General features: G+C 44.2%; 1 protein-coding gene across 1 annotated transcript; it reads right to left on the bottom strand.

Moving 5' to 3' along the window:
• Nucleotides 1–66: 66 nt before the first annotated feature.
• c9 (complement component 9) lies at nt 67–16,509 on the bottom strand. The gene is made up of 11 exons (XM_056587842.1): nt 16,401–16,509; nt 16,153–16,243; nt 5,579–5,729; nt 5,100–5,244; nt 4,673–4,811; nt 4,383–4,589; nt 3,801–4,041; nt 2,772–2,891; nt 2,469–2,644; nt 1,798–2,032; nt 67–382 (listed from the first exon to the last, which is right to left on the bottom strand). The coding sequence occupies exons 1-11, from the start codon at nt 16,472–16,474 to the stop codon at nt 225–227; spliced, it is 1,737 nt and encodes a 578-aa protein (XP_056443817.1). The 5' UTR covers nt 16,475–16,509; the 3' UTR covers nt 67–224.
• Nucleotides 16,510–17,059: the final 550 nt, after the last annotated feature.

Raw genomic sequence — 17,059 nt, 5'->3', positions numbered from 1 at the left:
TTATTTTTGCGATACAAAAGCCATTTTTGTTGTTTCAGAAATCATGAAGAAGGCGCCTATATCATGGTGTGTGTGTGTGTGTGTGTGTGTGTGTGTGTGTGTGTGTGTGTGTGTGTGTGTGTGTGTGTGTGTGTGTGTGTGTGTGAGGGTTCATGTGTTTATGTGAGTGTCCATGTGTGTGTCTAAGTGTGCATGTGTGTGTGTGTGAGTGTGTGCTTGGCGCCTCAGCACTCCTCCCGGCCCTGGGCGGACCCGCTACAGCCGGCCCCGTGCAGGCCCTCGGTACAGGTGCGGGAGCGGAGGCGGTGGCGGTCGTGCAGGCATGCCGACCAGGAGCTCCAGCAGCCCCAGTTCCCCAGCTGGGCCACCCTGGGCCGCGGCACTGCAACAACAACATTTTACATTGCAAACATTTGTAAAATGTATAAACTTTTTTATGTTTATATATAAAGGTATACACATTTATACGGAAGATGATTCGGGCTACATCTGAATATTTTTGGACCATTGAGTTTAAAGTGAGAATTCTGACTTCAAAGTGAGAATTCTGAGATTAAAGTCAGAACTCCAAAAGAAAAATCCAATGTGTCCCGTACATTTAAAATAGAACACATTTACGATTGTTGAAATATAAGATAGAAATAGATCTTAAATGGCAGATGGACAAGGCACACTAGGCCATCTTTACATCTTAACCAACTGCTGCAGTGGTGTACTGATTGGTCTGAAATACATAGTCAATTGAAATTAAGCATATGATACAATCCCATACAATGCATATTATAGCATACGAAGAAGGTAGCCATGATGAATTTACATCCAGTGTAATTGAGTTTAACTGGGGGTTGAGGAAAAAGGAAGTTTCCAACTGTGAACCCTTGAGTTGACGCCGTTTGAGTGATTTTACCTTTCGACCTCCGAGCTTTAATACAACAGCAGCATTTGTATCAAATGCACAAGCAATAGGGCAGAGAGAGCCCTGGTTGAGCCCTCTCGCCTCCTATCCCAGCTGCTGACCTCGGAGGGGTGCTATAGAGCCCTGTCCCCCAAATCATCCCACCTCTAAGAGCTTCTTAGTGCCTTGGGGACTCTGAACTCTCCCCGCAAACAATGCCAAGAATCAAGATGTACTCTGTTTTGTTAATATTGTCTGTCGGTATGTTTGTATTTAAAGGATACATCCCAAGATATCTGTAAACAAGTTCTTACCTTCTTACCCAGATTGTGAAAAGTTTAATTATAAATAATAAACCAGTGGACTACATCTGGTAAAACAGGCACACGCAAATGTGCTGAACGATATCGCAGTGCATCCCTTTTTTTAGAGTTCACTCATCTCTGTCCTATCTCGTTCATGATGACCAGAACTTTGTACATATTGTACCCGAACCAAATCCCACCAACCTTGGTCCCAGTGTTCATTAAGGCTAGTTGAACCATATATATTTAAATCCAATGTAAACCAGACGGGGTGAGATTCAACTTGTTATGCTGCTCATGATGTAACTTATTCCAGTCTATGCTTTATTTTGATCACATGTTTGAAGCTAACAACAGTACCTCATTGGACCACTATATAGTGCTAACACCAGCTATGAATTGTTTATTTTCAATATACTGGTCAACGCAACACCATATACAGTTTTGAGTTTGAAGATAAGTAAAACACTTCAAACATGGCCTCTTTGTCATTTCCGCCCAGGTTTAACCACGTGTTCAACATTTACTACTCTTCAAGTCATACCTAGCCCGAAACAACAACACCACAAAGGATCAAATTATTTTCTCATCGCTCACAGTTAATGTGCGCTCCCTCGGGTTTGAAGTTCTGGCAGGCCAGGCCGTCGAACATGTGCGGGCAGAGACACAGGCAAAGGCCGTCGACGAGCGCCACCGTGCCCCCGTTCTGGCACGGCTGGCACTTGCACATGTTGTACTCGGCCACGTAGTCCGCGATGGCGCGCTTCAGGTGGGCCACCCGGGTGCTGGCGTCAGGCATGTCCAGCGGGATCACGGTGTAGATCGGCTCCGGCTGGAACACCACAGTGACGATCAGCGTGGTTTAATGGAAGAGTAGGAGTTGTTTTTCTCATGTTGATAATATTCTACACATGGCATAATATAAAATGTAAACTCACCCTCTCCCTCTCTCTCTGTCATTCCCCCACTCATGTATATATTCATTAATAAAGACTGAAATAGTCTGTAGTGATATAGTCCGGCCAATCCAGGGACCCTTGCTCACCTGGGTCCCTAGGCTGCATCATAGGCAAGCCTGTGTGTTAATCCGTGTCTGTATATAATCATATATTACTAACTGTAGATATATTATATTTGTCTTATACTTGAATACAATTATCTATATTCCTCTTCCATCTAAACTCATATGTTACTTCTCATGATGTTGCCTTGATACAACCTTGCGGGTCAGATTCTAGGTCTAGGTCATTACACAAGCTGTTCTCTACCTCACTGTGGATCAGGGCGGGGTTGTTTATGATCGACTGAGCCCACTCTCTGTACACGTCGGCATCCATCGTCCCTTCCTTCTGGACGGTTGTTCTCATGGCGGCGGCGGCTGCTATGTCGCCTCCTTTCACAAATACGTGCACCTTATCCACCATGGCCTCCTGCGTATTGTCCCCTGTGTGTGAGATGGGGCAAAATTATCAGGACTTATTTGTGTATGTGCTTCGGTCAACGTGGATGAGTGTGTGAGTATGTGAGTTAGTGAGTGTTTTCCCAGGGAAATGGGATGAAAAAAAACAAACCTTCTTTTTTGGTCGTAACTGAATCACAATCCTTATTTTTGATATTGGCCGAGACTATGCCGGCCGCTTCTAGATTTGCGCCAACTGATAGACATTTTTTCAGTGTCTCTTCATTCACGTCTGAAACAAGCAGAGAACATCAAAAGGTTTACCCTTGACATTAGGACATAAAAAGGTGCTGTTGGTAAGAGCTGTCATTTGTTAGATTTTTTGCCATAGCCATCGGCCAGCCCTGAGTGATGGTATCTATCTGGTTCAAATGCTCTGTCAATATCTGTCCTGGCTGACTAGTGCACGCCTCTTAGCCTGGAAACAAGACGAATCAGCAAACTCATGTTCTTTTTCCCTGGCTCGCCTCCCGTTCAAACAGATCTCCAGCAGACTCGGTCTTCGCATGGCGAATCATAGCTGTTGATCTAATATGGGCCGGGTTCGATATGATGATTCAGTTGTGGAACGGTCTGTTGACCCTGCTATCGCGACAGTATTAAACTAATTGGAAGGTACTTTTTCTCTAAAATAAGATGATCAACTTTGCCGAAGGCTTTGTTGAGCCGAAAGATGTGTTTGCCATACTTCTGGTAGCGGTTTAATTTACCCACTGGCCGTACAGCGCTACGTCACACGTTGCAATGCTCTGATGGTTTCTAGGTCTGTTCAATTGCTTCCAGAGGCATTTGCTCCTGCACCCACGGATATCGCCCCATGGAGAGCTGAAAATGAACTGAGAGGTTTAAGCCTTATACGAGAGAGAGAGAGAGAAAGAGAAAGAGAAAGAGAAAGAGAAAGAGAGAGAGAGAGAGAGAGAGAGAGAGAGAGAGAGAGAGAGAGAGAGAGAGAGAGAGAGAAAGAAAGAGAGAGAGAGAGAGAGAGAGAGAGAGAGAGAGAGAGAGAGAGAGAGAGAGAGAGAGAGAGAGAGAGTGAGTTTCAAAATCTCTCTCTCTCTCTACTGCTGTTCTCTGCTCTCAGCTTTGACCTCGGTTCAACCATAACAACACGCATATAAAAATAAAGGAAAGCCACACCTACCCTTCTTGGTGATGACCTCATTGTTGAGCACGTACACCAGCTGGTACTCCCCTCCGAACTTGCCGTAGCGCGTGTAGTGCGTTCCGTATATCTCCATGAAGTCAAAGTAGGCTTTCTTCTCGTACTGGAGGGGCAGGAACCGAACTTCGTTGAGGAACTCGTCGGCCACGCGCAGGCTCCGCGGACGCATCCGGAAGCTGGCGAACTGCACCCTGCCCTTCACCCTGACGAACCTCTGGCTCTGGACGCACACAGCACACAAAACGGGCTCCTCAGGGGTCAACGAGGAGGTTGGGGGGTGGGAGAGAGAAGGGGGTGAAGAGAGGGGGCTAAAGAGAGTGGGGGTAGGGTAGGTGGGTGGTAGAGAGGGAGAAGGGTAGGGGGTGGGAGGGAGAGAGTGGTGAGGAGAGAGAGGGGGAGGGTAGGGGGTGGGAGAGAGGGAGAGGGAAGGGGGAGGAAGAGAGAGAGGGGTGAAGACAGAGAGCGGGAGTGTAGGGGGATTGTTGGAGAGGGAGGGGGGCTGGGCGAGAGAGAAATAATAACATGGTAGAGACTATGTTCTGTTAGTTAAACCTTTCATACCTTCGTCGTGGTGGTCCCACGGACTTCTCTCACTATGTCCGATGTTTCATGTCCGACCTCGATGCCGCCGCCTGCTGACATGAGCCCTATCCCGAACTTGAAGCTCAGTCCTCCGTCAATGTTATGACTGTTTTCTTTCAGAACTTCGTTAACGAGGCTGTCGCTGTTCGAGTAGACTTCATTAGTAGCTGTTTCCTCGACATTTGTCTGAAAGAAAGAAAAAAAAAATCAAATTGTTTATGTATTGTATCATTATTCTTCGTCTGACGATCAATAGCTTCTGATATCACCTCATAGTTGAGCACTGCAACGTTCCACGGAAGTCTAATCTGCGCCTGCTGTGTGGGGTCCCACATCTGACTGCAGAATCCGTGGAAGTACTCGTTGTAGAAGGGGTTTTGTGCCGGGGAAGAGCCCAGGATGTTGATCCTAGTGCGTTAAGGAGAGACCGTTGCCTCACTACCATCACTTCACACACGTTACACTCACTTAACACACGTCTTCTGAAGATGTCCCTTTGGGAGTCGAAAGAAGACCCAGAGGGATAAAGGCTCCCGTCATGTATTTTAGAACATATCTGTCACACAAAACCATAGCTTCACCAAAACAGAGACAACGTCTGTTGTTTCAAATCCCATGCTTCTACTCTGTTTGTGTGTGTGTGTGCGCACGTGCGCGTGTGTGTTCGCGCGTGCGTGCGTGCGCGAGACCACCAACCCGTATCCCGCACTTCTGCCGTGTCGGTTGGTATCAAGCTCCCTGCTACGACACGGTTTCCGCGGCGGGCCCTCACAGTCCTCATCCGATTGGTCCTCACAGTCGATATCGTAGTTGCATTCTAGATTTTTCTTTATACACGTGCCTGGGAGGGAGGGAGGGAGAGAGAGAGAGAGAGAGAGAGAGAGAGAGAGAGAGAGAGAGAGAGAGAGAGAGAGAGAGAGAGAGAGAGAGAGAGAGAGAGAGAGAGAAGAAGATTAACTATCTACTATCCTGGTCATTGCCTTATACTTTATAGTACTTCAGCGTTCGATTTTGAAACTGTTTTGGCCATAATGGCAAGTTCCATGCCAATAAAGGACAACTTGAATTGAAGAGAGAGCGAGAGCGAGAGCGAGAGCGAGAGAGAGAGAGAGAGAGAGAGAAGCCAAACAGAATGGTCTCCAAATCTGCCCAAGCGATGCAAACTAAACGGTTACCCGACTCGCACTGGAACTCCGAGATGCTGCAGTTTGGGGCTGGTGGATTGACACACGCCTCCTGCGCGGAGCAGGCCTCTTTCTCCCCTAGTGATCCGGCACAAGGCTGCCCTTCGAACTGTCCGAATGCTGTGATCCCTCGAGTTCGACTCTGAACACATGGGGATCCCGCAGTGCAGACAGGTGGAACATAGACAGACAGGTGGATGACAGGCCGACCGACAGGTGGATGACAGACAGAGGATGACGAACAGGGGGATGACGAACAGGTATGTAAAAGACAGAAAAGTTGATGACAGACAAGACAGGAGGTGGATGACAGGCAGACGAGGCATGACAGGCAGTTAGAATACAGACCGACAGGGGGATGACAGGCAGACAGATATATGAATGACAGACAGATAAGTGGATGGCAGACAGAAAGACAGACAGTGGAATGACAGAAAGACAAATGGATGACAGACAGGTGGATGTAAGACAGAAAGACACCAAATCAGTGTCAGGCTACTTCTAACCTTGTAAGTGGTTTAAAATAACAATTTATTTTTTACCATGAGACATGTCCCTATCGTTCCAAGCTTATAGCGTTTTGGTAGAATCGGTTAAAAACAGCCAATTTAAGAATGGATCTATATGCGCTTTTTTGCTCCCAAACGAACATTCCAACTCGTTATCATACCAAACATATCCCAGATCCATTTTACACCGGATTTTTCCTTTAAACGGACAGATGAACACACAGACAGACTGACATCAGAACCAAGCATCAGCATAGCAACAACAGCCACCTGAAGCCATATCTTTTAAACATAAATAATGCCAGCACAAAGTACCAGCACCAGAGAATGTAGATTCGCTTTTGCATTAGCTACAGTTTCTGCGCGCGCAACTCTAGTTGTAATTAAACCCATAGCAATAATGTGGATACCCCAGTCGATAATGTAACAAATTTCTGAGCCCATAATATAATAACCTTTTGCCTATAATGTTACAACGTATAACATTCGTTCACCACAAATGACTCTTAAAAGCAGTGCGAACATTTAAATATTTTTTAACCATTCAGCAAACAAAAGGCAACAAGCTGATTATCATTTAGGGGGCCACTCAATGACATGCAGAAGAGTCATCAACACGCCCAATGAAGTGGTGTGAGAAATACCGACTTTCTACTCCTCATTCACATATATGGTCATTTACATTTCCTACGGAGAAAATACTACCTCAGGGGCAGTATTATTCTGGAGATTTTCAGGGTACAAATGTCAGAATATGTTGTTCACAAATACGGCCCATCAGGAGAATATCAGGACTTACACATGTGTCTGAAAGCAGCTAGTGTGTGAGCATTTGATTACATTATAAAATGTGTCAATTTATGGTAACAGGTGTAATCGTTCAATGGAAAGTGTAGTATACTATGCATGCAAATCAATTATTAAATAGCTTTTACTGTTATTCAGGGCTGTGAAGTGCATTGACATTTTAAAATGCAAGGCAACTACTATTGGTTAGTCGAAAATAATAATCATCATTGAGATTAAACATCTCTTCCGGTGTCCTTGCCAAGACAGGCAGCAGTAGCCTACAGTAACACAAAGCATGCACACAAAACGTAAAAACAAATATAACTGCAAGCGGTGATTAACGGGGTCCGAGCAAAATGAAAAGTCAAGAACACACACAGATATATAAGTATGACACATAATTATGAAGGAAAGATGTTCCCCTTAATGCCATACTGTGCCTCGGCTTTCAGGTGACTGGGCTACAGAGCAATGGCCGAAAGTCATGTTCAGCATGTTCATAATTGTCTAATCGGGATTTGAACTGTCAAACTAAGGATCACCAGTACAAGGCATTGTCCCATTGAGCCACTGACAAACATTAAATGTAGCCTCATTCACATGGTTAAAATGTCTATTGATAAGCACACAACATCCAGAAAACTCCAACCAAACATTTCTCAAATGAATTAAGGGCTTTCTTAAAAGCAAGTTCCTGAAAAATCTTTGAAATTCTGGGGAAATTAAACATTTGTTGTCAAGAACACTGACGGAAGAAATAATAACATGACAGAGTTCATTATGAAGCAAAAATGGTTAATGAAGAAGTTCCCCTTAATGCCATGATGTGTCTTGGCAGTCAGATTCTTGGAAACGAATGAGCTGGAATGTTGATTGCCTAATGAATTTCAGGTGCTGTTCAATGTTGTGTTTCTTAATTGAGTGGCAATGACAGAATGTCATGTTCAGCTTGTTCATAATGCTCATAAAAAAGCACACAACATCCAGAAAACTCCAACCAAACATTTCTCTAATGAATTAAGGGCTTTCTTAAAAGCAAGTTCCTGAAAAATCTTTGAAATTCTGGGGAAATTAAACATTTGTTGTCAAGAACACTGACGGAATAAATAATAACATGACAGAGTTCATTATGAAGCAAAAATGGTTAATGAAGAAGTTCCCCTTAATGCCATACTGTTTCTTGGCAGTCAGATTCTTGGAAACTAATGAGCTGGAATGTTGATTGCCTAATGAATTTCAGATGCTGTTCAATGTTGTGTTTCTTAATTGAGTGGCAATGACAGAATGTCATGTTCAGCTTGTTCATAATGCTCATAATGAATCGGGATTCGAACACTCAACCTCAGGATCACCAGTACAAGGCATTATCCAATCGAGCCACTGACATTCCTGAACTGCATGAACCCTCATTGACATGGTGAAAATGTCTATTGATAAGCACAACATCAAGAAAACTTCAAGCACACATTTCACAAGAGAATTAAGGGCTTTCTTGAAAGAGTACAGATCTGAAAATGTGCAATATTAATAGTATACATCTAATGATAGCCGTATGGTAGTTATAGAATAACAAAATGGTCATATAGGCAAAATGGGTTGAGATTGTGGATGTTTGGCTTTTCTATGAAATTGTGGAAAAAGTAAAAAATTTTAGAGCAGAAGACCAGGGTGAAAAAGATGCATCTGATTTTACAGATTAATATGATGAAAGAATTTTGAGTCCAGGGGCCCGTTTCAGAAAGCAGGTTCAACAAACTCTAAGTTAAAACCTTAGCTCTAGGTTGACCAACTCTGAGCTTCAAAACTCTGAATTTTCGGTTTCAGAACAGGTGATAACGCTTAGTTCAATCAACTCTGAGTCAAGGTAACTCTGAGTGAAGCTCGTGCATGAGGATATAAAAAGCCCTCATCAATGGAACACAGATAACATGATTCACCATGGCAAGTACTAACAAGCCTCGATCCTCCTACTTCTCCCCAGCGGAGTTGCAAATCTTAATGACAGCATATGCAGAAAGCGAGCATATATTTTTACTAAAAAGCAATACTATGGCAGCAGCCAAAAAGCAGGAGCTCGCGTGGAAAAAAATAGCTGACCGAGTCAGAGTATTTAAGAAAAAGAAAATGTTTTCTCTTGAATGTTCCACTTATTCAACAATTATATTCCATATGTGTGTTTGTGTGCACAGTTGCAACACAACAGGCCCCAAACGGACTTGGCTGCAACTAAAAATGAAATATAAAAATGTAGTTCAAACAGATAAGGTATAATTTAAGTACAAGCAATTGTGATGTTGTTTAGCCTGCCCTCATTAAACAGCATTTAGTGGCTGCATTCAACATGTGATAGATATATTTAAGTAATTAGGGAAATCTGCTAAACAAAGAAAAATCCCAACACTGCCAGTATTTAATATTGTCTATATGAAAGCAACACCTAAATGCCTTTCATACATACAAGTCTCCAAATTTGTGTTTTCTGGTTATCTTAAAATTTGACCTCCATTATAGCCAACAGAAAAAAGGCAGAGTCAGTTAGAAATGATTGAAGCATATCATGTCTCTAACAGCTCTTCCATCTCGTGCATCAGCAGGGGGGTCAGGATTATTATCTGGATCATTGGGGGAAAGAGTAGGACATTGTTCTCCTCTAATAGTGGCAATGTTGTGGAGAACCAAACATGCCACTATAATGTCACAAGCCCTTTCCGGGGTGACCCTGAGCCTACGAAGGCACTGGAACCGGGCCTTGAGTATGCCGATGGTCATCTCCACTCTGGCTCGTGTCCTGCAGTGAGCCAAGTTGTAGTGTTGCTGTGGGCAAGGGTCAGGGTCAGGGTAAGGGGTCAGCAGATAGCGCTGGCAGGGGTACCCTCTGTCTCCGAGTAGATAACCATCAAACTCTCCTATGATAATACAAGATACACTTTATTGTTTCAGTTGTAATAGGATGAAACAAAATATTGATCATAGGATATAACTATATACTGGATATATAAACTATATATATAAACTCACCACGGGCAAATCTGGCACTCAGTGTAGACTCACGAAACATTCGTGAGTCATACACAGACCCAGGCCACTTCGCTTCCACATTATTTATCATGTGGGCTGCGTCACATATGATCTTCACAGTGGAGAACAGTAATTAGCTGTATAGTGAAGCATATTTCATTTGGGCTACTATTTAGGCCTACCTGTACATTAATGCTGTGGACAGATTCACATAATCTCCTTCATTTATTGAAGGAGCTATGATAGGAATGTGAGTGCCATCTATGCAGCCAATCACACCTGGAAACCCTAAAATATATCAAATTGACTGATTAGTGCTTCAAGTCTGAAAGCTTTATGACATAAATGAATTACTGCTTAGATACCTGCAATTCTGTGGAACTCTTCTTTGAGAAGTCTGGTGGGTCTGTGACTTGGGAACACTAAAAACGTGCATAGTAGCCGTTTCAGTGCAAGTGTCACATTTCGGACAGCCCAACAGACAGTTGCCTTGGACACATGCTCTGCATCACCGACGTTATACAAAAAACTGCCGTTGGCAAAAAAACGAAGTGCAATACCAAGAATTTGCTCGGAACTGAGAGCGTGTCCACGATGTGTCATGTGAGCGATGTGAGGGCTGAGAATATTGTTTATATAAATGATTGATGATGCAGAGAAACGGAAACGCTCAAACAGGTAGCTACTCATCAGGGAATGATAAAACATCCAAGTATCTGCGCCTCGACATCAACTGGCTCTTCAATAAAAGGACACGCCATGTCTGCCACTGCCTTCAGTCTGCAGGCTTCAACTTAAGAGCAGGAGAAACTCGGGGTTAGTTGAAGAAAACCTGCCAGCGAGCAGGTTAGGTTCACGGAGTATGTTGCCAGGGTAACTGACTCAGAGTAAAGCTGAACTGGCTTTGTGAAACTGAAAAACCATAGTTTCCCTCATCTCAGGGTTAACTAACTCAGAGTTTTCACTAAACCTGCTTTCTGAAACGGGCCCCAGGTCAATCTCGTAAGGAGAATAAGGCTAGTTCTTTTTTTTTTTTAAATAGCGCCACCTTTGGGTGCAGTACCACAATTTGGGTTTATTAGTAGTGGGGGGTATTGGTATCCACTTAATAATAGTTGTATGTTTTTTTATACAATAACAAAATGGTCATATAAGAAAAATGGGCTAACTGCTCCAACTTTATTGACCAATATTTCTCAAATGGAACTAAGAAAAACAAATTCTGTTTGTTGATTTTTGTGAGGCTTGGTCTAGAGATTTGATGTGGCAATTTTGGTGAATTTTTGATTATTTCTGTAGCCTGTGAATCTTTTTATCATGTTTAGCTTAAATATGAAATTGTGGGAAATGTATACATTTTTAGGGCATAAGACCCGTTTTATAAATGCGTCTGATTCTAGAGATTAATATTCAGAAACAATTTTGAGTCCAAATCAATCTGTTGAGGAGAAATAAGCCTAATTCATGTTTTTTTTTACAAAAGCGCCACCTTTGGGTGCAGTACCACAAATTTGGGTTCATGGGCGGAGGGGGTTATTGGTAACCGTACCTGAATATTTCAAAGTCTTCGACTTACGGTGTAGGCTGCAGTATGACTTTTACAGAATTTGAGGGAAAACAAAACCTTACAGAAACAATAGGGGCCAAGCAGCTTCGCTGCTCGGACCCCTAATAATAAAACTAAACCAGTCCGCAGGGAGGAGGGGGAACATCAATATCGCAAGACATTTCGGGAGGCTCCAGGAGTGGAGTAATATTAAGTTTGAACAACAAAGTGGAAAGACATTTCGGGAGGCTCAAGGAGGAGTATGGAAGCATATATGCAGCAAAATTCAAATGCCAATGCAATTTGCAATTTGCAATTCAATAAGTAATTACGTTATGCAATTGACAATGCATTATGCAATTTCATAATGTAATTTGTAAATACGTTATTCAAAGTGTATTTTAATATGCAAAGTGACAATGCAATCCTCAATCAAATTTGCAAAAGTTATAACAATAAAAATAGAATAACATTTTGTCAAATTCTTTGAGTTCCTTTATTCAAGTTGAAAAGCTATAGCGTCCCCGTTATTGCAATCCGCTTCGCCAAGCTCCATGTGTTGCGATATTCAAATGACATTTCAATCCGTAAAACGAACGCTTTGCAAAAGATTTGGCAAAACGTTTTCCAAAAAACGTAATCCAAAACGTTTTCCAAAAAGTCAATATGCAAAGTGGCAAACGTATCAGCCAATCAGCGTCTGGGCGGGAACTACGTCACTTTCTATTGCCTCAAAGGGTATCTCCACGGCGGGTCTCCCGACCCTATGTTTCGCACCCAGTGCCTGTAGCACTTGGGAAATCTTTGTGTTTACCACACTGGCGTCAAAACGTACCAGTGAGGATAAGTCGTCTATCCTATCTCCCAAAACACGCACTCTATCTACTGCATCTGTGTCTTCAACACGATTGTTCTCCACATCATCGGCCAAACTTCGGAGCGTATCAATAATCTCCATTGGTGACCATAGACCTGACACATACGAACTAGAAGTGAACGTGTGAACAAGGAAATTACGAGCAAGTGACGTAGTTCCCGCCCAGACGCTGATTGGCTGATACGTTTGACACTTTGCATATTTACTTTTTGGAAAACGTTTTGGATTACGTTTTGGAAAACGTTTTGCAAAACGTTTTGCCAAATCTTTTGCAAAGCACGGAGCAACACACGGAGCGTGGCGAAGTGGATTGCAATCACGGGGACGCTATAGCTTTTCAATTTGAATAAAGGAACTCAAAGAATTTGACAAAAAGTTATTCTATTTGCAAATTTAATTGAGTATTGCATTGTCACTTTGCATATTAAAATACACTTTGAATAACGTGTTTACAAATTACATTATAAAATTGCATAATGAATTGTCAATGCATAATGTAATTGCAAATTGCATTGCCATTTGAATTTTGCTACATATATGCTTCCATAGAGGAGGGTAATATTCGTTTAAGCAGCAAAGTGTAGTCATGGTGACTCCGTGGCTCACGAAGTCACGCGTATGATTTTTGGTTTTCCCGTGTTGGGCACCGACCCTGCGGGTTTTTTCCCCATTATTTAATGAATAAACGCCCTACCCTACGCCCCTACGCCCTAGGCTTTGAACGGGTCTTGCCGTGTGTTGATTTCGGCGTGAGAGAGACATTCCTGGGGCCGGGTCGCCACAACGCGCGATCGCATACAAGCACGCACATGAGTCTCCGGAAATCGTTACAAAACCTAAAGGTTCCGTCGGGTTTGGGGACTAGGACGATGGGGCTGGACCAGGCGCTGCATGACTCCTCGATGACCCGGAGCTGGAGCATCCTGGCGACTTCCTCCCGGATTGCGTTCCTACGGGCCTCCAGGAACCGGTAGGGGGGTACGCGCACCGTGACGCCTGGCACCGTCTTGATGTCATGTTGGGCCATCGTGGTCGTCCCGGGAATCTCAGAGAAGACGTCCTGGTGTTGCAGGACGACTTCCTCAAGGTCTTGTTTCTGGGCTGGGCTGAGGTCATCTCCCATGGGAACTACTGGTGGCTCGTGTCGGGTGGCCAGGACCAGGGTTGCCGGGGCCGATGGGTCAGCTCCAGTTCGCCACTGTTTCAGGAGGTTGACGTGGTAAAGCTGGGTGGGTTTGCGTCTCCCAGGTTGCCCCACCCTGTAGTTCATCTCCCCAACCCGGTCGACCACCTTGTAGGGCCCTTGCCACTTGGCTAAGAACTTGCACTCTGCCGTCGGTATGAGTACCAGAACCAGGTCGCCGGGCCGAAATATGCGCAGCTGGGCTCCCCGGTTGTAGACCCGGGTTTGGGCTAGCTGGGCCTGCCTGAGCGTTGGGCCCCGGCGGCGAGGCTATGACCATAGTAGGCCAATATCGCTTGTCTCAGGGCCGGGTACTGTCTGGCGCGCTCCGGCGCCAGATCTTGGCTGGCCTGCTGTGCGGGTCCGGTGAGGAACGGGGGACAGGATGGGGGGCCACTGGTCCTCCGGCCAGCTCTCCCGACGTGCTGTCCTCTCAAAGATCTCCAAGTAGGCCTCCATGTCGTCGTCCGGACCGAGCTTGGTGAGGCGGCTGGTCGGGGCGGAGGTCGGGGCCTCACGAACCGCCTGTTGTGTGAGGCGTAGTACCGCCTCCCGGAGGAGGACGAGGCTCTCAGAGGTGTCCCTCTGCGTGGCGGCGGCCAGGGTTTGGTCCTGCTGTTGACGCTGGGCGGCAGCTGCGGCCCCATCCTGACTCTGCATGGGCGGGCGGGTTGGTAAGCGTGAGGGTTCTTCAGCGTGGTCAGATTGCCTGCATTCTCCACCATATGTGGCGACCCAGCCCCAGGATTGTCTCTCTCACGCCGAAATCAACACACGCCAAGACCCGTTCAAAGCCCGGTACGGCGTTTATTCATTAAATAATGGGGAAAAAAACGCGGGGTCGGTGCCCAACGCGGGAAAACCAAATATCATACGCGTGACTCCGTGAGCAACGGTGGTGTCCAGGGGAATTGTCTCTCCAGACGGGGCGGTCTCGTCCCTGGAGTGGGAGGTCAATCCCGTCTGTGATGCCATCCCGGTGATGCGTGCCGTGTCGGCGCGCATTGTCCTGGCGTGCAGGTCCTCTCGTGGCCGCTGGGTAAAGTCTGTTAAATCAAAGAGTCCTCCTGTCCGTAGCGGGTCCTGGAGTAGCTCGGCTCCGCATGGACTTCCGGTCTCCCCGCCTGGGAGCGCAACAAACCGCCTTTTAAAGGGTACCTGATTTTCTGCCGCAGGTGTTCTCCATTGCGTTGATTGAGGTTACGCAAGGGCTGCTCTTTGGCTCCGGCTGGTGGATATCGGCGGTATACGCCATCCACCACCTCTCCCTCTGGCCGCCTGGCGTGAGGGTTTGGGGCCGGGTTGCCACAGCATGCTGTGTGTGTGTGTGAGCTCCAGGCTGCTTGGCACATGCTCGCATGAGTAACTAGAGTAACTGGTGCGTCAGGCCTGCTATTATAGTAGTAAGATGTCTTTTTTATATAGCACCTTTAAAAACAATAGTTTACAAAGTGCTTTGACATAAGACAATTAGGAAGACATTTATTAAGAGAATAAAAAGAAATAATAGGAATTCATACGAAAATAAAAAGACGGCGTCACGTAAAAGCAAGTCTGTAAAAATGTGTTTTAAGAAGTGATTTAAAAGAGGTTACTGATTCAGCAAGCCTTATCTCTGCGGGCAGGTCTTTCAAAGCCGAGGCGCCCTGGTGGAGAAAGCCCGATCCCCTCTAGTCTTGAGCCTCGACCTTGGAACAGTAAGTAGGGCCCTGCCGCGGATCTAAGGCTGCAAACAGGCTTGTACGGGGTCTGCATGTCAGTTATGTACCCGGGTCTAGATCACGACAAGCCTTAAAAGTGATCAATAAAATCTTAAAATTGATTCTAAAACAGACAGGGAGCCAGTGCAAAGAAGCTCAGACAGGAGTGATGTGATCTCTTCTGTTAGAATATTATAGTAGTAAGATATTGCTCAAATCCGGATGAATTTACGTCTCACTTTCTTTTGCTTAATGCTGGAGTGGGAATCTGCAATCACCTAATTGGCAGTACAGCAAACAAAGAAACACAAATGAGGACAGCAGTAGTGAACTAAAATGAGTCGGTAAAGGTTTCAAATAAACAACTATAAACCTCCACGGCACAAATCCCCTTCTGAAAGCGTCCAAACACAGGAATGATTTTCTATTTGGAATATCTCTGTAATGAAACAGGAAACAAGTCATAACTCAGCCCCTAGCAGTATCTGGCTTCCGGGCCAGGCTCTGTGCTCCCCCCCTCCAGTATTTCCGCTATCGCATAGTAGGACTGCTCAATCCAAGATCACAAACATAAACGCTAATAATTGATCCATCTACTAGGGCTGCAACATTAGGGTTAGGGTCGACTATGGATGAGTCAATCTTATTTTTTAAATCCATTGATCATTTAGTTATTCATCAAATACCAACCATTTGCAAAATAATGCTTTAGATATTTTAATTTTCTGTTGGAAAATGATTATGAAAAGTTATCATTTCATAATGGATTATTATGAAATGATTACTTTAGTTTTTCTTTGCTACTTGTCAGATAGAAGATTCACTAAGTAAGACATCACTTTGGATTTCCTATAATAATGCAATATATGTAATATTGTTCGATTAATTGAATGAAAATAATTGTTAATTCAAGTGGCACGATGCAATGCATGAGTTGACTCACCCTCTGATTGCGGCACGAATTGCACGTAGTCCACTGAGACCAACGGACGTATTGACAATCCACTTTTTCTGGATCAGGCAACGGGTTCCCCCTAAATAGACACACACATGGTAAAAGAGTTGAAAGTTATTGTTTAATATGCACCAGGACAAAATTGTCAGATGTAATGATTTGTCTTTTAAAATTTCCCCAAAATCCAAAAGGGCTCATGAAATTAAACCTTAAAATAAAGAAAATCAAAGGCCTACATTGCCTGTCCAAAAATAGTCAGAGTGGAAAACAGGCCATAGACGCTAAGCTGAAAAGCGTTTTGGGACATCATATCGAGCCCGCAAAAGAGGGGAGAATAAATGGTGTGCTGGGACTGGGTCTGACCCTTATGAACTCTTTCCCTGTCAATGATTATCCAAAATAAAGATTTTGTTGTCAACAAAGTTCTTACAGTCTTACATTTTGATCATGCAGATCAGATTTGTTAAAAAATCCTTTCCTGATGAATGTTTGGTCATACATGGAATTGCCAGTATTAATTTGTTATGCATATAAGTTTATTCAAAAGCTTGAAAGAATAAAGGACACCTCTTTCCTCTTTCAAATCACCTCTTTAACTGTTCCATCTCAGCAAGCATCTTGCTATTGATTAGGCGACCCCTTGTTGACTGGTAGTTAATCACCTGTATATCCTGCCTGCTGGTGGTTGCTCATATTTTATAAAGGGCTGATAATATGCTACAGCTTCATTCAACTTTGGATCTAGAGTGAGTTACATAGGAATCCAATTAATTTGAATATCATACTTTAGCACACATGTTAATGTTCCGATCCTGAGATAGCCATAATAATAGGGATCTAATAAGAGAGATAAGAGAGGAGTTAAAAGCAGTTTCATTTATTTATCATCCTTGTT

The sequence above is a fragment of the Gadus chalcogrammus genome, chromosome 4 (genome assembly GCF_026213295.1).
Source record: "Gadus chalcogrammus isolate NIFS_2021 chromosome 4, NIFS_Gcha_1.0, whole genome shotgun sequence".
In the NCBI taxonomy this organism is placed as follows: domain Eukaryota; kingdom Metazoa; phylum Chordata; class Actinopteri; order Gadiformes; family Gadidae; genus Gadus; species Gadus chalcogrammus.
Note: the sequence above shows the minus strand (reverse complement) of the source record. Positions and strands in the feature narration are given on the sequence as shown.

Bases quoted from the DNA above. Each gene is read 5' to 3' on its own strand.
- c9 (XM_056587842.1), bottom strand. From the start codon at position 16,474: ATGATGTCCCAAAACGCTTTTCAGCTTAGCGTCTATGGCCTGTTTTCC. The intron at 4,812-5,099 runs GTTGGTGGTCTC...TTAACGCACTAG, and splicing joins GGCAGAAGTGCGGGATACGG to GATCAACATCCTGGGCTCTT. The intron at 383-1,797 runs GTGAGCGATGAG...TTGTTGTTGCAG, and splicing joins CGAGGGAGCGCACATTAACT to TGCCGCGGCCCAGGGTGGCC.